Source organism: Sinohyriopsis cumingii, chromosome 1, assembly GCF_028554795.1.
Source record: "Sinohyriopsis cumingii isolate HCF-2022 chromosome 1, ASM2855479v2, whole genome shotgun sequence".
NCBI lineage: Eukaryota > Metazoa > Mollusca > Bivalvia > Unionida > Unionidae > Sinohyriopsis > Sinohyriopsis cumingii.
Genome location: NC_142961.1, coordinates 108,152,773 through 108,176,757, shown reverse-complemented (window position 1 = coordinate 108,176,757; position 23,985 = coordinate 108,152,773). Strand labels below are relative to the sequence as shown.

The window sequence follows — 23,985 nt, the reverse complement described above, 5'->3', positions numbered from 1 at the left end:
GACAACGACGACGACGATGATGATGACGACGACTACGACGTCGACGACGATGATGATGATGGTGATGGAAGGAAACAATAATAACGATCATTTCAAGCAAGGAAAATGGTCATTGGTTACAACACAGTCCGACCGACGTTCTCTTTGGTGTGCAAAATTAAACAACTGTTCTCAAAATCGTAATACGTTGCAATATAAATTGCCATGAATGAAAGGGAAATAATACACTTGAACTAAACAAATTTATTTTTAACTTATATCAACTCAACCCAGCAGAGCCTGTGCAGACCATATTTGGACTGTTATACATATCTATATCGTGTGTATTATTTTCATAATAATAGTTTTGTACGGATCATTTAGTTAATGAAATTTTAATGCTAATAGCTTATAAATGGGGTTGCACTTTAAAGGTGAGAGTCATGTACAGTGTGTAAAATGTTTCGTTCATCAAGTGCGAAAGTTAAGATGTACTATTGTTCAGGTAGACATCACGTGATAAGACAATGAAATGAATTCTGGTAACAGGGCAGGCTGACCTAATTTTGTGATTAGCCAGAATTAAAACAACTGATGTGTTTACTGATAAATTATTTGGAAATGCCTAGGTCATTCATTAATAGCATCATACTGGATTTCTCTCTGCTGCGTATTGGCTTTCTATGTAAGAAATATATTACGCAGAATTAGGTATTCTTAGTAGTAATAATAATATTTTAAGTGTTAGTCATGGAGAATATAGGTTCATTTTATTTAATTAACTCATTCATTCAAGTAAATACTATTTGTATATATAATATACGAATTAAATCCGAAAATAGTACAAGAATTAAAACACAAGTCCTAGTAATGCAAAGTTCTGAATGAGACTGAGTTCAAGTCCCAATGAGATTTAAAATTGAAGGTGATGACATCTCTGTTATAGTCTGGAAAGTCCTGATGTGTCAACAGTCTCTTATTGATTCTCATAAATGTCATTCCAAGTTTGAATTCAGTACGAATTCAAATGAATATCTTTATCCAAGAATTGTATTAGCACACTGTTGTAATTCCAGAGAAAATAACCACTTGATTTCAATAATTTGACAAAAATAAACATTCAACCAAAACTACTATCAAGATAACACAATTTAAAGTGCTTGGTTTTAAGCATGACTGGTAAAATCCTCACAAAATAATATAATTCTCTGTTTGACCTCAGGTCACATTAGCAGTTTCTAAAAACAATCATTACTTAATGGAAAATAATCTCCTAGTACGATGTAATGAACCTGTTTACCTACAACACAATAGCTAAGAAAATTCAAATGGGAATTTCCAAAAGAGCCTGACCCTGATCAACTGATTTACCACTTGGTGTTTACTTGAATAATAGTCTGGTTAATGGGCTCATACACATAGAGCTATTTTAGTTATTTACATAAAGGAAGTAAAATAGTCAATCAGGTCAAGCAGAAATGAACTCAAGTTTGGACAAGGTCAAGTCCAGTAAACACTCTTACATTACAATAACATGTAATGAAATAGAAAAAATAAAGCTAACAGACAAACAATTAAATTAAATAACATGTCACACTATAAAACGAACTGTTATCCATTAAGAATACCCAAGGGCTTTGTGCAAAGTATGGTACTATTTAATGTTCTAAGCCTTGCATGCTTTTTCAATTTAAAGGCGAAATGAAAGAAACAAGTTTAAAAATACTTTTGTATTAAACGCCTCAGTATTATGCGGTTACTCATATAACACAGGTATACCCAAGGACATTATTTTTGGGATGACGGTTCTATTTATATTGACCCGACCTCGGTGCAAGCGATCACGTTTCACACAAAACATTTGTATGCACTTGTATGTTTCATCGAAAATAGGACATTTAACTGATCAGTGACGCTGATTAGCACATAAAAGATATTGTTCGGAGAGGAAGGTTATCTAGCAATGCTTTGAAATTAAAGGAGAAGAGACGAATTTAAAGTATAATACAAAACATTGTATTTGTTCTTTTCCATAGCATCATCCAGCTTAGTTTTGGAGAAGTGTTGTCTAGTTCTTTTCCTCCGTGATCCTACTCCTGGACAACGCATTTTGCTACAGTTGTCTCGGCACTAAATAACATAATTATTTTGCTCCACCGTAAAGAACCAAAGCAAACCACAGTGTACTTTTTAAATATTTTGCTTTTAAAGCTAATTTCTCCACAAGTGTTCTTCTCATCTTTTATCTAGATTACACGCCACCCTCAGGATTATGTAAACAAATCTAGGTGATTCAAGGAGGGAAAAAGTAGTGTGCCTTTCGCACCACTATTGAATATTGTATATCTATCTTTTAATTGTACAGAAAAAAACAGACATAATATTGTTTTGCCAATGGCAAGTGAGTAAAACTCATAGACGAATCCAAACATATTTTGTCCATAAAAGGTCAGCAGTGTCCAGAGTAGGAAACAATTTCTTAGGAAAGGAGTATTTGAACTGACGAAAGGGAAAATATTTAAATTGCTAATGGAGCGGGCACATGCGTAAAATGCAACGTCCTCGGTTATTTGGGTCCTAGTTTGTGTAATGTTGTGTCCTTTAATAATACACCTGAAACGATAGTTCACATAAAGGAAACTTACTGGGAAAAAAAGAATTATATAAACCAATGTGTAAATATAAGCCTATATACTTTCTAATAAAAATAGACCGATTTCTTCATCACAAAGGAACGATATGCGACATGTGGACAATAAACATGCATACAGATGTAAGTTCAAGAATGTAAATATCCTTTATCAAACGATCAGAGTTTTTTAACTGTAAGCTAAATGTTGATATATATTTATGCATTAGTAGTTGCGATTTATTAACTGCCAATATCAATAGTTCCCGTAATATCAGAGATAAATATAATTCTGCAACACCCTAGCTCAGAATATTCCTGCGCCAAACGTCGAATATTGGCTTCTTGGTTTTGATGGCTGACGTTTGTGCTATGGTCACTGATGTTATAAAATTTGCATAGGATTACAGACTTCGTATTTTTCGAAATTGTTTGAGAACGTAATTGGAGATCAATCTAACCAAATCAAATATGATGCTTAGGTCAGCTAAATTTAACAGACTAAGGGTGGAAGTGTAGTGTGCGAGATCAGCATTTACAAATCTTGACAGTTCTGTGATTCTAACCTTATTCAATTAAGACCTATACAATAACAACATTCTGGGACAACAAATCTGAATTGTTTGTTCACAATCTTTTCAGGAGCATGCTTGAAAAGGTAGCTCAGTTACGTATGTTTCCTATAATACTGAATCGTATAAACACGAGCCGCGAAAAATCTCCTCAGTTATGCTATCCAATCATTTATTAGTATTTCCACAGTATGAATACATTTTTTGTATTTATTTGCTTTTTAGCAAGTAAACAAACCCCACGAGTCTAGATTTATGCACTGCGCTATCTGTCTATTGCATTCGCAAACCTCGCGAAGCTTTCATACTTTAGCAAGGGAGTAAACTCCGACCAACCATTATTGCCCAGTTTTGTCATAGTATGTCCTATAATAATAATTCCGTTGCATGTATCGCAAGCATCTATTTCTGAGCGATCTTGAACTCAACAAGATTATTTAATGCCATGGACATTAGACCTAACACCGATCAGCCGGAATGAGGTCAAACCCATCTTCAGTTAGTAGCACACGTGATTTTCGTTTCGGAAGACTTTTCTTTCATGAAATATTATACAACGTTTGTTTTGCCTATGACGTGAAAATAGACCATATTCGAGATCTGCACAAACGATTGTTGACATGGTTCGAGTAAACAAACAATTTTAACGCGACAGACATGGGGTTAAAAAATATGATAAAATGAAGTGACTCAAGTGTAATATTTTTCTGTAACTTCATAATCCCTTATTAGAGATGAAGACCAGGAGTAACCTGTCCTGATAGTTCTGTTTTATCATCTGGATTATGAAATTAATTTATATAATTTATTTCTGGGAATCCGGACTATTCGATATGCAAACTCGATACCCACAGGGGTCTATTGATAAATCCTAAATGATCGGACGGATTTGCATAACCTCATGGCCACTCAGCGGCTAGCAATCAAATATCGCATCACAGTCATTTCAATTGTTTTCTGACGGTAAATAATTGCCTAACAGCACGTGTATAGGAAAACGAAACTTTTTAACGATAGACCTGTCGATTGCGTATGCTCATAAAACATTTCAAATGTGTTTTTCCCTCTTTTTATAAAACATTCAGTATAAAAATGAATGAAATTAATGACAATTAGAGAACACATATGTGGCTCGAATTTGTTAACAGTAAAACACAAAAAAGAACATAATGGTTGTGGTCCACTTAACATTCAGACATGCGCACACGTGAAGAAAAGCATTTCTTTCCTTAGTGACAAACTACACCGTCTACAATTCACCAAAGATTTACGTCTACTGTTCGGTGAAATCAGTTTCCCTCCATTAAGGTAGACGCCTGAGCTTTTGCGTGGCGCACGTGCTTTTCGTACGATCCAAGCATTTTACTCCTTCAAAGCTTCACCTATACTTAACACTGAGGTAGAGAATAGGAAAACAATATTTACAAGAAAGGAGCAGTGGTCCCTGTCTTCTGTGACATAATGTTCCTTACAAGCTTCAACGCACTAAGATATTCTGCTGAGACTTACTTACGGCCATGAATGTACGAACATCTTTTTAAAAAATTACATAATCATTAATTGTCATCTATATTAGAGTGTAGTAAAGAGTCTATGCATGTGTTTGAATATAATTTATATTTAAAATCACCATGCTGTTCTTTCCTATAGGCTGTATAGGCTTTGCACGTAAGAGAAATTTCGGCCTTGTTGTCACCTAACACAGCAGAAGATACAACTGGGAAAAAGAAATTGTATTGTACACCTTTCGGATCAGCTGATCTGACAGCAAAAATTCAAGCCTTTTAAAATTCATATTTTCTTAGACACTTTATAAAGAGGGTTTCAAATTAAAAAGACCAGAAGAAAGTATCATCTATAAGGATAACGAAATGTGTCGTACATTTAACAGTTTTAATTTTGTATAATATTTTTTTAAATATCTGCTTATAAGTACAACTCTACATTTGGCTGCTCCTTGTGCTTAGCAGATACGCATTAAGTTGGTTGTGAACTTAAACTAAGTTTACTGTCAATCATCCATTTCGTGCCATATCGTTAATTTTTATTTAGTTTGTTCTCAAAAATGCTAACATCTTCATTCCTAATCTTTTCCGATCTACGAGCCGTGTCATCGAAGTTATGAAATTCATTGCAATAATACAATGACAGATACGATCTCGACTGTCCTATATGAGGATCTGACAGACACCAGTATAAGTTTGTTGTTCCCTGTCTGCTTATTTTAATAACCTATCAGATAAAGTGTCGTATTTCGTGTTAGGGAGAGTAATCGTTTGTTACGATACGTTCCGAATGACAAGTGTCAATTTCAGAAATTTGAAAGCAGTGGTTTGATTGGTGAACCATAAAATCTTAGAGTTGTCCGTCCGATCTCGACGTATAACTATGGAAATCTGATTTTAATCAGATTATTCATTGCAGGTGCGAAACGCAACGGGACTGTTATTTCCGTGATCCATTGGTTTTCATGTAAGGAAGCATGCTAATTTTTTCAAAAAACATATTTAAAATTGGATTTGAGAACACATTAATAATAATAATAATAATAATAATAATAATTATAATAATAATAATAATTCAACTAATCTAATAAAGGAGAAATTCCAAAGAAATAAATATATTATTCCTAATCTCTAAGACACTTTGATTAGTCACTATTGGACCACGTATATAATCCCATTCATGATTTACAGCATGGTTGAGTCCAAAGTTACGATTTGCAGCTTACATATCTCCTCCTTTTCCGATCTAATTGTTTCGTTCTCCATTCGGACAGTGGCTGCATTATCTGCATCGGAATTTGTTATGTGCATTTCCGACATGATTGTTCCGTTTTCTACTGGGATGACAACATCATTATCTGTGTCGGTGTTCGTCTCGTCCTCATCCATTTTCCTTAGGTCATCTCTGGACAATTTTTCTACAATCCCAGCACCGATGGCGTCGCCAAGAACATTGATAGCTGTGCGGAAGCGGTCTCTGAAATATATGTTGGACAATGTAACTTTTAAAATGCAACCTGCAAGCAAAGTTGATCATGGTAATGTATATTAGGAATTTGTTCAATATCTTTTATTTTTCAATGTAAAACTAGTTGATTCAAATATCATTAACCCAATGGAGAGTCTGCACCGTAATTATAGTATATATCCTAAAACGACAAGGACATTCCCAGCTTTACATGTTGCCTACGTATGACTCTTCACTTGTCATGTTACATACGTCTTGGAATTGACAATCATCTAAAATAAACAGATGACTAATTTACACAGCACAAGTCATTGCAACAACACATATAGATACGTATTTATAGACATTGGCTGATCGATCACTCGATGGGTTGATTGAGTGAGTGAGCAATTATGGCTATGCAATACGTCAGGACAATGAAAGGAACGTAGTGTCTTGACGGACCTCAAATACAATCTGCCCAAAACAATACTCAATCACAAAGTTACCTGCCATACCGATTTTTGTTTCCGATATCAAACTGCATAATACACACGATGAAAGCTTTCCGTGGTAAAGTTATTTCACTGATTTTCAATGTTAAATTCCTCGGCACTAATATCAGATAAACTACATAGTTTGATATTACTCTATTCTGACTTATTTTATAATGTTCCACATATTTAAAGTACAAATTAGGAAACTAAATAAACATGTGGTTTATAAACAATGCATTGATATATAAATATATAGCTTCTGCTAATATGTAGTTCATGCAGTTAATCCGACTAAGGGATAAACCTGTAGCTAGTATATAAACGATGACGTCATTTAACTAAGTTTACATATTAATACGTCTAATATCTTCAAGAAAGAATAACAAGAAGGTAATATAACGCATTTCCTTTACGTACAGAAGCCAGTCTATAGCAATAATGAGAGTAATGTCTTCAACTGGAAGGTTGACAGCTGTAAGTACTATTGCCATGGTAACAAGACCCGCTTCTGGGATACCAGCAGCTCCGATAGCGGCGGCCGTAGCAGTCAGACTAGATTAAAGAAAGAAAAAATAGGTCTTTAAAAATATATTTGGGTATAATATAAAATTTCACGAACAAAAGATGAAAAGAAAAGAAAGCAACATATTGTATGAGAACACGCAGTCGCGTGTTTCTCACGTAAATCTTGTTCTATTTTTTGAATACAGGAACATTGCCGGCCCACTTTCATTCACATATGCAGAAGATTCTATATTAGGAGTTATGATCGCTTAGCTGTTAGTTTTCCAGATTAGTGTTCGAAAAGATACGGGTTCGAATCCAACCATTGGATCAGCCTAGATTGTCTACTGTGTTGCATTCCTGAGCAAATAACGTTACTCCAATTTCCTCGGCATTAAATAACCTACTTGTATTGCTGTGCCAAAAAGTCCGAAACGAAACAAAACTGTCTCAATAAAATACAATTTGAGGAGAAAGAGTTGTGTTTCATGACAGCAAAATCCACATCTGGTATGAAGCATTAACAATTGACGATGACAGCTCAGTATGGCATAGATCCTGATCTACCGGTGTATTATGCATCAAATTTGGATCTGCTCTAGTCGTAACTGAATGTGTGACATGCGCAGATAAATACACTGTACCTGTTGTTGATATAATCTAAAATATGAACAAATGTAAATGTACAAAACAGACTCTTCTACATGACCTTTACAATTTCCATTGTAGAGTGTTCAACCGGTAATTAAACCTACCTTACGGTAATGACTTGTCCTATGTCAAGACTGATATTGTTGACCTGCGCGATAAATATGGCTGCCACTGCTTCGTACAGAGCTGTTCCGTCCATGTTCACTGTGGATCCGACAGGGGCAACCAATTTAGCCACACGTACGTCCACTTTGTTATTGTATTCCAGACACTCCATGGTGACAGGAAGGGTTGCTGAGCTGAGAAAGAATATTAAACTTTAGTATTAACATTTGATACGACTATTGCTTAGCATTTCTGATATTTATGGTTCGAGTCCAGATGTATTCATGCAATAACTTGAGTTAGAGTACCTGAATTTTTTTAATGAAAGGTGCATATGATCAACTGACAGGGCAATATGAATAATCGAACTCGGTGGCACGTGGCCATGTGATAGTTCATTCGTCTATAAAACGGAAACAGTGTTGAATACAGACTTCATAAAATGTACTGGTCGAGACCATTAAGTCAATGCGGTACTGTAACTGATAGACCTATTTAATAAAACTGTCTTTCTTAAAAGTAATGATGTAGGTTGAATGATCTCAGATACCGCAAAAGTCTGAGCATACTCACCACCGTATTAAATTATCTTGCTTTATGCCCTTCAGCGTTGTGGCGTACTCACGTTCTTTGTTCGAAATGATTACGTCTACTAAACGTCGTGGACAGGTTCCAACTTAACCTATGATTACTTATTTTAATGTGGAAACTCTTTCTCATTTAAACTTTCAACCAAGTTTTCCTTTAGAGTCAAGGCAGGTGAATGTCGCCATATTGAAAATCGATCAGATTATTAAGAGTTATCTAATTGCTTAATTGATTCCGCTTGCTATAGATCAAACCCATTTATCTACAAGAAGCACGTGTACAAATCATTGTTTGTTCAGACTAAATTCTGCACGATGAAGTTCCCTTTTTGGGTGCTGATAGCAGTGATCCTATTTGTCATACACGTGAAGGCAAAAAGAACGTTGCTTCAATTATTTGCTCAAATGCTAAGTTGGCATATAAAACAGGAAACTATTCTTATCTCGTGAGCTTGATCATAATACCAAATATATACTTTTGAAGTTAATATATATATATATATATATATATATATATATATATATATATATATATATATATATATATATATATATATATATATATATATATATATATATATATATATATATATATATAGTTTGCCTGCTGCGTCCATATAAAATAATTCATTGCACATGTATTTTACTTTCTTCCAGTTTTAATTTCATGTTTACTTAGCGTCCCTCGCTCTCGTTTTGTTGGTCCACATTCAATTCGTGAATCCAAAGTTGGTGCCGGCGGGTGGGTTTTCGTGTGATTAGGATACGAAACATCGCCCTATACTTACCCTGGAGCTTGTAAAGGATGTGTCTGATCAACCCATGCTCCTCATTTTGCCTAGAGGGTGCACACATTTTTCCTAGGGGCATCCCCAGGCTCTTCTCTGACAAGTTCTACCTGAGAGAAGAATTGCTAACAATTGCCCATTGAATCCGTAATGAAGAATCAGAGGGAGGAACAAAGCCTTACTCTATACATACCTTGATGCAGTACCCCACGCAGTGAGGAGGGCCTTCAGCATATTGTACATGAAGCGGTATGGATTCTTGCGCACAATAATGAGGTACAGCATGGGAAGGACGATTAAACCGTGAATAGCAAGACCCACTAGGACTGTCAGACAGTAGAAACCGATCTGCATGAATATGGCTGAGATATCTTGCATTTCCACAAGCTTAGAGGCAATCAGGAACATAATGCCAACTGGGGAGAACCTGGATGTAAAAGGAGTATAATTGTTGTCAGCATGTTCATTCATTCATTCATTCACTCATTCATTCATTCATTCATTCATTCATTCATTCATTCATTCATTCATTCATTCATTCTCCACCCGGCTGTATATATTGCCATGTCTTTGACCATTGGTTTCATATTTATTTGTATCCATATAACATACAGCAAATTCTACAGCTCTTCTCAAATTAACGCATTATTAATTAAACGATAACCGTGTTCTAATCTTTCAAAAAGCAAGAAAACAAAAGTGATTTGTCAGCCATAGAATGATATTTGACAAGCTAGCTATACTTTGTGACTTCAGATATTTGCCAACATATATATATATATATATATATATATATATATATATATATATATATATATATATATATATATATATATATATATATACCTTTCTATCACACTATCAAATTTTCTAGTTGGACTTATATGATTATATTCTTGTTCGCTGCCTACCTGTCCGTCAGACCGTCGATTTATGGACGTATGCATACAATATATTAAGCAAACAACATCTGATACACTCTTTATCCAATACTTAAAAGACAAAATAAAAAAAAATATGTTACAGGCACATCAATCGATTCAGATTTTCCTTTGCGCTCTGTTTGCCTATCACGAACAACAAATGTTGCACCAGTGTTTGGAACTTTGAGCATTCCGATCAGGTCAAAGGGGCCTCCACACGTGATAAAACTTTACTATTCCTCGACTAGTGAAATGCAAATAAAAGAGAGAACACGAGTGTACTCACCAGATGACGAGCCTGATCAGGATCATGGTGGCGGTGTAGAGTGATGTGAAGAAATCCAGAAGAGGTTGACCATCTTTTCCCATTTTGGCAAGGACAACTCCAAAAAATATACAGAACACGATTATTCCCAGAACGTTCATTCCATCGGCAGTCGTCACTTTTGGACTCTCGATTTCTACGTAGTTCACCATATCATCTGAAAATACGGTGTCTTTATACGTCAGTTTGCTACAAGTAAACATTTCGTATTATAAAAGCATTTTTTTAAAAAGTTTCTAGTACGCAAAATGTTCACTATTGATTTTTGCAGTGCGAACCTGTATACCGGCTGTTCAGTGGATTAGGACGTTTAGTGGCTGTTGTTGCAACTACGCTCAGGTCTTTTAATTTGGTTGGGGCCTCTCAGTGAGTGAATTTTGTCGTCTTTGCAGCTTCCCATTCCGTGTATAATATAACGTTTTTATCAAACAGTTGTGACAGCGTTTACGAAAACAGGTTTCCGTTAGACCGGATATCTCTCAGATCTGTAGTTGGTTTTGTACATTTAGAGCCAAAGGTCTGTTAATATCAACGTCTAGTTGTGAATTTAAGGCGCACGTTTACAATCACTTTACGAAACGCACCTAAGAGTTAAACTGACATCAGTGTGAAGTTTTGCTTGTACTTTTATGTAACGATGTCATATGCATTATTCGTTATTAGAAATGGCACATTATTTGATACACCTTTCACAAAATAGGATGTCATATTGCAAGGCAGTGCATTCAATCATAAGTGAATATGATTATGAAAAGAGAGAACGTGCCAGCATTATAATGTTAATCTCCTCCTGAACGTCAACAATGAAAATCTCTGTGAGTTGTTTCACAGATCTGAGGTACGTTTTTCTGAAATATGTACATTGTGCTAATATCAAAACTGTAATAAGTATCCGTCAGGGACGTTACACTTTTATATACAATTGTTTCACAATATTCATAAGGAAGTTATTACCTGATAAGAAAATGTAATACATATAATCGGTTGGTATTTCATTGCTTATTAATGCACAGTAATAGTCGGTCAGCTAATTACTACTAGTTATCAAAAGGCAATGACATCTTCAAACAAAACTGATTTGCTGAGATTTCGCTCCAACGTTTTATCTTACCTGTGGTTGTACTAATTGTTGGTTTAATGTATGCTGTCAGGTTTGATACCTTCTCATTCATGACTGTTGTTGTACCAATCAACGTCGTAATATGTGAAGTCATGTTCGATACATTCATGTCTATGTTCGTCGTCATGGGTGCTGCAGTCGACATCTGGACTTTTTCAATTTTTATAACCGTTGTCGGCTGAAAGATGATGATAAAAATCACTATTTGTTAATAAAAAATATATCGTCTTTATATCCTTCCACCAATGTTTTTCTTCTGTTACATATGTTGAGTTTTCACATATTTCCGTACGTCACTAAACTGTCCCAAAAACATTTGAAGAACTCCAGGGACTGAAATTAAATTTAACAACGATTGATGTTATTAAAACCCCACAAGTACAGTAAACTGTTCAACATTTCTATCAAATGGGTTCTGATTATTTGTCGTTATGTGACTTTCATTTCCTTTTTTTAACGCATGTCAGCTGACCTGAGTGAAGTGTGGGTTACATCATTTCAATCAAACTGTGATTTATGACTCGTGTTTAACGCAAGGTAGCACTATGAAGTTTTCTGTTATGATAAATGACCTTTGAAACCTACCCACTACGCTAATGAAATGGAGTGTATATAACATAGCGTCTCACCTTTGGAGCAAACAATAAAGTCAACTTGCATACATGTTTCAAACAAGACAGAGAATAGAAAAAAATCGAATCAGTAAAGAGATATGTACGACAAAAATCCTTTTATGCGTAGGCCCGAGAGAGTCACCCTCACATTTCTGGCTCTAAGGCAGGAAAATTCCCAAAATCAAAATATTTGTTAGCTCAAAGAACCTTTACTGGACATGATCGGAGCTTTTCATACACATGGAAATTACAACGTGTCTCAGATATTACTATCCCTAATACAAAAATGGTTGATCAACAGACCTTTTTGCTACAAAAAACTTAAACAAAATTTGTCAAGATGAGTAAATATAAAGGTTTAAAAAATGTGGCAGCCGCTCATGTGTATTGGCTTCTAAAACATACGCAGGAGCCTGGCTAGCACATACGTATTTATAAATCACTGTTATTCCCTTGTGCATGCACATTTTTAATGTCGATTTTTATACCATTCTAAATAATGAAGGATATGCAAAGAGATAAAGTATTGGTGTTTCTGCAATCGCCATATTAATCATATTAATTCCCGTTCGACCAATTTACTCAACGCCAGGGGAATGGCAACCAGACCCTACGTCATCCTATAGTTCATCATATAAAATAAAATTATTTTATGTTAAGCTTACCTCAGGTAAATTAGCTTTAACGTTGTAGTGCATACTGAAAATTTCACAATTGATATTAAATAGCGTTTATGTTATAATGATTTTGAATTTGTTTATATATATATATATATATATATATATATATATATATATATATATATATATATATATATATATATATATATATATATAGTTCGTCCTATAGGTAAAGGGCATGAAGCCAGAAGGTCAGACAAGCTGCCAGAGCGCCTGTTAATCGGGTGGTTTTCACGCCTTTGTTAGCCATAGTATTCGGCTGCAGTCTATAGGTGTCTGCAAGTGTTAGGTTTTTAGGGACAATCAGCAATACCTTAGTTATAGAAAACTGCTGAGTGGTCTTTCGAAATTTCCCTTGTTTAACTCTTGGCAAGGTCATGCGTGACGTATGGACTTATTTATAGTTTTAATATGGCATCAGCTTATAAATAAAAATAAGTTGCAATAAGTAAGCATACCATAATGGAATTGTTTCAACGCAGATGCATTCGAATTATGGGTTCTATTTTTAAGAATTTGATTTATCTCCTCCTTTCTCCTCATTCATAAAGAAATAAAATGGAAGATTCCTCCAGAGGATAATCTCGAGGAAAATCATAAATTGCGCTACATAAAACTAAACACTGAGTATATAAAATAGCTTATTTTCTCGGTCCTAACATATGTTGAGGCCTTTTGTGAACTGTATATTGTTCCGTCTTTCTGATTTAAATGCTCGGCACGTGTCTCATTTTAAACTATTTTCTCATCTGGTATAAAGACACTATTTCATTGAATATGGACATATAAATATAGATAGGAAACGATTGATCGTTGTAGTCAGTGTAACAATTTATGGGCTTTGTGTGTTTGGTTCTTCATTTTGTTTATTTCTACACTTAAACTTAAATTGTTTGCATGGCCTTGGCAAGCTAGCAGTCTAGCTCGGTAGTTGACGCTGTATCCAATTTTCGATTGTCATTTGTTTTCGTTCTGCAATTAACGTCTGTTCAAAGTAAGTTAAAATTGCTACTTAAAATGTTATTACCATGTTTAATCATTAGGTTTTCTTTTCTTCTAAATATGTGTACTATTTGTCGTAGTGTATTACATATATACATTACTGTATAAGTTGCACAATATCAACTGGTCAGGTATGTTCAGTCACTGACAGTTTGTGTGGGAAACAAAATATAAAAAGTTAATACTTGACGTCTACAGTTTGTTGTTTAGAGTTAGTTTTTATACATTTCTTGATGGCAACTCACTGATTGCATACATGTACAGAAGAGTGCCTACAACTGACACACTTTAGGATATGTATCCCTTGATGTGCAGAGAGAGGCGTGGAGGAAGGGAGGGTGGGAGACTACGAGTGAGAGAGGAGAAGAAGAAGAAAAATTAAATATGCCTCATTGATGAATTACGAATCTGAATAATGCATATAAGGGCAGATATACTTTCAAAATTGGAAAAGGAAGTAGTTTGATATCGCCAATGTGGCGATAAAAGTGATACCGACACTATGGGGATATCACGATTAAAAATCTCGCTATGAAACATATAATAATTGTTGTCGTCTATTAAATATCTTTGCCCTGATACCTCTGATAATTGTATAAATAACCAAAAAGTCTTACCTTGACTGGACCTATTTAAAAGCTAACATCTTTTCTATTCAACGTTCTTTCCCAATAATATTTGAAAACACGTGACAGCGGTTTTAACATATGCAAAACTATATTAAGAGAGCATTGTCATAAAAGCATATCAGTTAATTCAACCATTACGTTTTTGTTAAGGTTAGTGTAAGTTCACACTCGTAGACTTTGATTTTACAGACTGGTTTAATGCTTTTTACCTTTTCGAAGCATGCTGACACAATATTTTCTGGGAAGCAGGATCTGAAACATACAAATATAATAATGTTGGTAAGCAAGTAGAAAAATGAAACACTACATCTATAATAGTTCCTACTTATTGTATTTTGTTTTAATTTTCATGTTAATCAGACTTATTATTGCAGTTGTTAGCAACCCACGGAAAGAAGCTTTCTTTCTACTGTCCTTATCAGCATAATACAAGTAATGAGCGACATATCGATATATCTAGATGTCAAACAACCTCCTTTTGACAGTAGTAACATACACGTTCTCAGCGATATAAAGGAATATTTTAGTATCTTTTTCTGATTATTCCAATTATTTTTCCCTTCGGTTTAGTAAATTATGCATGGAAAGCAAGATAATCGTAGCTAATGCCACTGTGCAACTGAAAACGCATTTTTACTACGCATTTCTTTGAGTGACGTCATAACCTCAGAGATTTTATCATTTAGATTTTTTGTTTATTTGCTTTCGCTTCTTCTTCGAAACTTTTATCCCAGTTTATTGTCTTGAACAATCCCAGTTTTATTGCCTTGGATAATCTCATGCTTATCGTTGAACTTTCACAGGTACTCAAACACATATAGCTATTCAAACCACATAATACTAGTAAAGCAATACATATTTTTTGCTCACCTAACACTGGGCTGGTATGAGAAATGTTAGAGGAGTTGAGAACTTAATTCGGATAACTTTAATTCTGTATCATTACGAAACTAAAGACTTACAAAATGAAGGTTTCGTTTAGTTTTTATGTGCCACGTAAATAAATTATAGTATATTTCATGATTAATACATACTGGCAAATTTTGTAAAACTTTCATCTCACGCTTAGTTGTAAGTGAAGTCAATATGCAAGTAAGACTCTTGTCACAGACACTTATGAAATGTTGCAAATGCAATAGAGAAAACTTTACATGGTAACTGTTCCTATTTGGAGATCTAGCGATAATTATTTTGATATACTATGGTTGATATATTTGTAGCAACATGTTTTTAAGTCTCGTGTTGCTATACAAGGGACATCCCTGGTCTCCATCTAATAACATAGCCTCGTAACAAGAATGCTTGTTTTGACAGTAAGAAATTAAATACAGAGTATCAGAATAAAAGTCAATATTTTATTGTGAACTACAGTACATGGATTAATATTTATGAAATAATTGTAATAACATTAAATACATGAGCTAGCCAAGTGATGCATCTATAATCAATAAGTATTCTATTCTGTATTCCTCCGCCAGTAGACTGGTTTCTTCTGCTGTAGTAGTCCGATACCTATATCTGCTTTTTATATAGTCTATTTCACTGTTATGTAGTATAAAGACACAACAATAAAAAATGGGAGACTTAGAAAGGGCAAGGACAAACTGTTGATTGCCTAATATCCCGTAAATGACAAGAAATTAAAAAATATCGGAACCTTATTTAGACATACATTTGCAAATTTACAAATTCACTTGACCTAATTAAATATGGACCACAAAGAGTGTTTTGAATCTTACCGTAAAAACCGACTCTTATAAAGTAAAATAAAAATTAAACATAAATGTGCCTTCATAATATAGATGTATTAATGTACAATGTTATAATAGCATTACCAAGACGATATGACATGCTATCATATTTTGCAAAAGGAATAATTTTGATACAATAGGTATTTATTGACATATTTAATAATTTTCCATCAACCGATGACGTAAAGATTTTCACTCAGTCGAGGATACCAGTATTGACCTACTATTTGAATAATTTAAAAATAAGACATTTTATTATTATTTTGGATGTGGAGATGTATAACATTTGCACTCAGGTGGATGCATTGCAAACATATTCTCACATCATCGGGCGTGCTCAGTGCAGCTAGATCCCCTGCATTTTATGTCGTCGGAAGTAATACAATAGCGAGAAAATTTCATTTTAGGAATATTTAACGCCTATTTAAAGTGCCAGTACTGAGAAGAAATGTTAATTTTGTTGAAATGTTCTGAATTATCGGCTGGTATGGTAACTGGTTATCTCAGAATAGCGAACAGATGTGCATCATCAATGGTGCTAATGAACATATGTGCCCGATAATATAGGACATATTTGGAATTCTATGGCTTTGCATTTAGCTTCAGCACAAATTTACCGTTGGAATATATGCATATAAACATTATCAACCTATATTGTCAATTTATAATGTCGACAATGGTGCTATATTCCTGACTATCAACTGAAATATATGAAGGAAATCCACGTGATCTTCGTCCTAATCCCTTTTCTGTTAAGCGATCTCAAGTGGTTATGTCAGAGTTTATTGGAACGAAACTTCACCCACGTTTCCATTTAACAGCCATAAAATATTGACAGCGATATAAATCGATTTTTTAGCTAATTGTAAACCTGATAATTGCTTCACTCTTTGTGCAATTAATTTGATTGCGGAATAAACATTTGCATCTACATGTGTCAGCTGCATTTCGCACCGAAGGTATTTAACTAATATCTTGTCTAGATAACGCTTGCTTACCTGATTAGATCAAACAAGGCATCGAGCGGCTCACTATTTTTGGCCTTCCCTGCCCTCTCGATTTCATCCTTGGACTTTCCCCTGTGACCAGGTTGGATAGATAACACTAGAATAATGCCTAAAACTACTGCGGCAAAGGTCGTTGTCAAAAAATAGACGATAGTCCGCATTCCCATTTTTCCTGAAGACCTCAAATTCAGCCCCCCAAGGGAGGTAATGATACTGGAAATAATCAAGGGCAGAATCAACATCCTGAGCATGCTCATTAGCAGGTCTCCAGGGAAACGAAGGTAAAAAATCTTTCTCTTTTCAGTAGGCTTCCATGCAGGGTCGGTTCTCAGACCTAGACCGACAGCGATTCCAATGATTACACCAGTGACAATGAGTATTATCAGCAGGTGAGTCATTATGGCGGCTTTTACCTTTTGGCATTTTGTCGGCCTTTCCACAGACACTTCAAAATTTTCGGCAGCCATTTTTACACAAGTTTCGCGAGTGTAGTGATGGACTGTGGATGAAATCAAACCTGAAAAATAAAATAATGTTGGCGATTAAAAAAAATATAACAATCCTATAACATACTCAGTGGCGTAATTAAGGTCAAGTTTGATGAAATTAATTCACATACTTGTGGGACGGAGGATGAATTGGGTTACCTTTGGTGTAATTAATGTTACTCTCTCATGAGATCACTCATGAAAGAGTATTTGAGCTTTAGTCCTCATTCCGCAGGTCTACATGATCACATACAATGCAGATACGCTAACACGTCAGCGGCAAGCAGGTGGACCATGTCGCTGGGATAATTTCGAGGTGCTGTACCATTTGAGCTTATTTAGCCGATGCATCTGACACGTTTCTGAAATATTTTCCACCTTTATTTCAAAACATGTCCTGGGACATCTTTATCTGTTGCTATGCAGTCATCGATAACAGGGCTGAAAGTCAAACTCAAGTTCATATTTGACAGACATATTTTACATTAACCCGTCGGCGCCAGCAAATGCCGGTGGTCCGAACCGGGACCTTTTTAATTCTAGAACAGTCATCTACCACTTGGGCTAATGCACCCGATCCATTGTTTTAATGTTGCAGCTTGGTGGAGTCCCCCGCAATTTTATATCTTGGATGTAGTAACTCTAACGCTGGAAACAAAATACATGAAACATCATTAATGAGCAGACATCATTCGAGTCATGAAAGAAAAGAGTTGCGTTATAAGATCTAGTTAATGAAATAACATTAGGCTGAAAAAATGTAACGAATAAGGTCTGAATCGCACTCTTTGCAGAAACCGACGCACGCGTTACCCGCTATATTATTTCCACTGAAAGAAGCCAAAGGTATCAAAATGGAACGTCTTTCTAGACGATATAGAATATAATCCTTGCACAACGCCTTACGTTTTTATTTGTAAAGTTTCTAATGACGTTTTGTGAAAATGTTGAAAAAATATTAAAGTTGATATACATCCTATTTTAACTGATACTGCATTATTTAAATAACAAAGCGAGGGCAATCGCTCTATGCTACATAATGACTTGTATCACTCGATTGGTTTCTGACCTATATATAAGCAAAGCAATGCGCAAGCGGCTCAGGTACATAAGCAATGAACAACATATATTTCTTGTAAATTTAGCAGTAAACTGATACACACGAGAGTTATATTGACGAAAACCAATTCGAAATTTGACTCACAATCAAATAGTGGATCCATTTAATTCTGTATTTATCCTGCGCTGCTCCTTTTCGCTCATGGATACCATTGATCTTTTTTGATTTTGATTTTGACAGTGTAAATGAAAGAAACAAGATGGACATTATACTTTAGAGAACGGATTCTTGAGACAAACATGTAACTTCATAATAGTTTTGTAATTTAAGAGGAAATGTTTAAATAAGTTTGAAATGAGAACCAAATAGTGGCAAAAATTCGGGTGAAGAGTTAAGGGATCATGACACATTTATTTTGTGCACACAGGTGTAGTCTTTATCAATGTAATTATGGCAGTTTCATTGGAACTCTGAATATTTCAAGTGTATGACCTAGTTTAGACTGACTACCATACGCTTGTTCTACAAGGGTTACTCATTTATTGCTATATTGATGCCTTATGCATACGAATATAAGTTAAAACGTTATGTCTAAACATTAAAGAAAATGCTAATATGTATGTATACCACGGGGACTTTAACCTTGTCATCAAGTAGTACTAGAATCGTATAACATCAGACAGGAATATCTAAGAATGTGTATAGATTATATGCATTGTTTCTTTTTTCTTCATGTAAATATAATTATTGTTTATTTCATTGACCTGACATTTCTCACATCTGTATACTTCAACTATACGACATACAAATTTATAATTCGTTCCTTAACGGAAAGAGAATTTCAAACAAAATGACGATATAGCCTCACTTCCATGGTTCTTAAACTGAAGGAAGTTTTTGACGAGGTGTGTCCCTAATTGAACTAGTGTCTAATGGATTTGGGGGATTGTCATAGGGTGTTTCCCCTTGCCTTAAAAATAATGTAATCAACGTCTGAGCTGCTTATGAATATTTTTCATCATATCGTGGAAGGATTAATAAGACTGATAGGTCAATGTCAAACATACCAAGTTTTAATAGAATTAATGAATACTAATAAATACAATAAAATAAAATCGATACATTTCACTTGACAATCGTAACAATAAATGACAAAACTATCTAATAAAGGAAAAGGATGTCGTATAAAACTGCACTATGTTCGTTAAAGCTCTTTCGAGTACACAAATTACATTTAACAAATTTCTCATTTTGCGAATGGTATCCAAAATTCCACTCAATTAATGGTGTCTTATTGCATAACATTTTTGCAGCTGTAAAATACTGGTTATATGTTACACTGATTACATAGTTTATATACGATCTAGACTGGATAGGTATCCATTTATCGCATTCTACATATCTCTAGCCATAGAAACATTACAAGCGTTAAGTAATTTCTCACTAAAAACAAAATGACTGATTTTAAAAAGCAATCGGTACAATATTGACATAACCTCTCAAAATGTAACGCCCTTTTCAGAGCCTTTCAGGAAACCCGCCATCAAATAAACTGTTTTCGTCTCAACTGTCAATAGGTTACTCTTTACTGTTTCCAGTGAACCGCTGACCAAAATATATCGGAGCACGGATCAATCAAACCTGATGCATCCAAATATACATACAGGAATTCAAACAGTTATAACAGTCGCATTTTCACTCAGTTTTCACGAAATGTTAGCTGTATGCCTCAAATTTAAATTTACATTACATGGGAAATCTTGTCTGAAGATAAGCCACAAATAAATAAATAAATAAACAAACATTAGGAAGAAAGATACACTAAAATTTCAGAATACAGAGTCCAACATATACATCAAGTCAAACCTGGGAATTATTTTCTGAAATAGTTAAAACTATAATTCATTGGTGACCTTATGACATGATAAAGTTGGTTGAGAACCTCTGCTTAGTCGTTCGTTGAAGTTTGGTGGATGCCATGAGTTGCAATATAAATGAATATAAAATATGACAAAGGCCTCTGCAGCATGGAAAGTTCTAAGTTCTTTTGAAAAGACTTACTGTTGAATTTCTGTACAGTAAATACATGTAGTGGTTAGATGTAGTTAACGCCCTAACATTTAACCAGTGACCTATACCTCCAATCCTGGTCAACTCCACTGCCTCTCCAATCATCGTAGTTACCAAGGAATCTACATGAAACCTAAATAACTCTTAAGTTAAATATTGAAGTTTTATTCTAAAAATTAGCTAATAATAAGATATAATGAACTTTGAGAAAAATTAAAACGACGTCATTGTACGACGTTTTTGCTCAACATTTAGTGGTGCAGAAACAATGCATTACATGATGATGATCGTGTAAGACATCATGACATTTATTGTCGTACCCAAAAACATTAAATCCAACCAGGCCTGATGACCAGAGAAGGTGTTTTCAGAGTTCCCAAACGTTATACAGGAGTATATGCAGATAATGGTCAAAAGAGACGTGAGCTAAGGAGTTTGAAACAACTGTTTGCATGCGGATGCAGTATAAAAATGCAAGCATGGAATGGAATACATGAAACAGACCGGTCACATATCCTAAAGAGAGCAAAGATTTTGTCATTGCAACTAAAATTAATTATGTATTCAGACACGACTTTTACAGCACAATCATTTGAAACCGGGTTAGTATTTGTCTAATCCGATGAAATTTTAAATCAAGACTGGACACTGCCATTAGGCTGGCATGTCTTTGAACAAAGCCAAAAATCGGCTTACACGTATTGTCCACCAACAACTCAGTTTTCGCTATCTGAGGCAGTCGAACTACTAGATTTTTTCTAAAACTTTCTTTTTCATAGTATTTCATAAAATCGCTGACATCAACTTCAGAAAATGAAACAGAGCGGATATTATGTCTACCCAGGATCGATGTTTTCCTGTTACATAAATTATTTGTGTACGGTAAGGCGTGGAATGGCAATACGCCAATGATTAAGAAGTACTGAGTCACTTCTTGGAGTCAACCACAAATCGTGAACTTAAATCGGCCATGTGCTGTGACATTTTTGGATGAGAAGTTGTTAAGATGGTATGTGCTCTTCTGTCTATCTTTTACAGCTGTTTAAGCAGACTGATGATAGAACTTTGATTCAAACGCAGGTGCATCATACAATACCCACTGGATGGTAATCGAAGGAAGAGCTAATAATGGAAAGATACCATGAGACCCTTGTCAGTAGATCAAAGACCAGATATTGTAAATACAAAGCACACACATATCGCTGTATTAAAAAATAAACGAGCCAGTTTTAACATCAATAACATCTACCATTGAATAATTCTGAACAAGCGTAAGGTACTGAAGCGACTCTGTACAGACGAAACCTAAGATGTGGTTGGCAAAATGTTCTTGGATGGGAAGGGCCTCGTCAACAGCGGAAAAAAGACAATCTGCTGTAAAATATATCAGAAATGAATGTACTTGTAACGGACAGCTCACTAATGCGGCATATATTCAAAATATCATCCCTTTATGAAAGGAAGATGACGCCCGAATCAGGATCCCCGGCCGGCCGAGCGGTCTAAAGCGCTCAATTTTACCGATCACTGCCATCTCACCTCTATCCGCGTGGGTTCGAGTCTCAGGGCTCACCTAATGTGGGTATGTGAGAAAGCTTGCCAGTAGCTTCTCATAGTTCAGTGGTTCTTACCGGGGATTTCCCGGGTTCTTTCTTTGCAAGTTAAACTGGCCGCCATGTATAGCCTGTCTTGCGCTTAGAAATTGCGTTTAACCTAAAAACAACATCAACAAACAACTACCGAATAGTCCTACACTCGTTGATAACTGCAAGAAAAACTACAAAGATACATGTTGTCCTATATACACGTACTGGGTATTTGTTTTGTTGCTGACAGCAACGCGAAATATCAGAAACAACTGTTTAGTTGCCACTGGAACTGGAAACAAAAGGTAGGCGTAGAATATGAACTGAATTGCCGAGCATCAGATAAGAAAGAGTTGTTAACAGCACGTTTAGCACTTTACACATTCTTGGGCTGCAGTGTGATGAAAGACGTCGTCTGACATAAGAAAACAGAGGCAAAGGAACGAAGCCTCAAAATTTAGATAATATTAATAATTTATTCATATTGTAATGGAAATCAACTTTTACGGATGTATACGTAGACCAATGTTCCAGCCAAAGTACGGAACTCTGTCGCTTTGATGGAAATGGTCTTGGTTTCTTCCAACCCTGACAGTCCTTTTTAAAATGCAGATTGTCGACCCAATTACCAAACACTAATCGGTTTGTCTAAAAAACTTGATATTCTATGTCCTTAGGGAAATGGGTGGACATCAGCTGATAATAAAGAGTGTCCTTCCAACTAGACAGAAGATCTCATATTTCCGACGCTTTGTTGACAGTGCATCAGAACGTCACAATTTTGTCGAAAACTGAATGTTAATTAGGAAAAAGCATTTAAATGTTTTTCAAAACAAAGGAGAGCGATATGCAGTGTAGGTTTATTCTGAACGATGCTGTCATAGCGAGGCACAATTTAACGACATGCAGTTTACGGTTATCCTGAGCCGTGCTGCCATGGCGACAGAAAACATTTACTAGTACGTCGCGCTATCCTATTGCACATATCATCGTATTGCTAGGAACATTAACGTTACTGTTTCTGTAAACATGCAAATATATTGTTTCGAATATTTGTAACTTTTCCCCAGAGTATACAGTACAATTAAGCAAGTCAGCTAGAAACATCAAAAGAATTCTATTAAACTAAATTTGTTACACACTTGTTAACATATGACGATGAGACCTACAACTGTAAAAATAGGCTAATTTATGCAATGATTTCATCTGCGCGTCAAAAGATTTTAATCCAAAACTGAGATTATTTCATGTAGATTAGACACTTGGATATATATATATATATATATATATATATATATATATATATATATATATATATATATATATATATATATATATATATATATACATACATACATATATATATATATATATATATATATATATATATATATATATATATATATATATATATATATATATATATATATATATATATATATATATATATATATATATATAACAAA

The 23,985-nt window shown here is 34.8% G+C and overlaps 1 protein-coding gene across 3 annotated transcripts in view; it reads right to left on the bottom strand.

Annotated features, from left to right (window-relative positions):
• Nucleotides 1-5,789: 5,789 nt before the first annotated feature.
• Nucleotides 5,790-23,985, bottom strand: part of LOC149807557 (excitatory amino acid transporter 3-like) — a 37,301-nt gene continuing 19,105 nt past the window's right edge. For 2 of the 3 annotated variants that reach the window (XM_089967727.1, XM_089967725.1), the window contains exons 2-9: nucleotides 17,307-17,832; nucleotides 14,767-14,809; nucleotides 11,624-11,810; nucleotides 10,474-10,669; nucleotides 9,458-9,691; nucleotides 7,889-8,083; nucleotides 7,047-7,181; nucleotides 5,790-6,162 (exon numbers count right to left, since the gene is read on the bottom strand). In XM_089967727.1, the coding sequence (XP_089823853.1) occupies nucleotides 5,871-6,162; nucleotides 7,047-7,181; nucleotides 7,889-8,083; nucleotides 9,458-9,691; nucleotides 10,474-10,669; nucleotides 11,624-11,810; nucleotides 14,767-14,809; nucleotides 17,307-17,782 (1,758 nt within the window). In that variant the 5' untranslated portion in view covers nucleotides 17,783-17,832 and the 3' untranslated portion in view covers nucleotides 5,790-5,870. The remainder of the gene's footprint in view (nucleotides 6,163-7,046; nucleotides 7,182-7,888; nucleotides 8,084-9,457; nucleotides 9,692-10,473; nucleotides 10,670-11,623; nucleotides 11,811-14,766; nucleotides 14,810-17,306; nucleotides 17,833-23,985) is intronic. The other variant, XM_089967733.1, reaches the window with a different exon arrangement.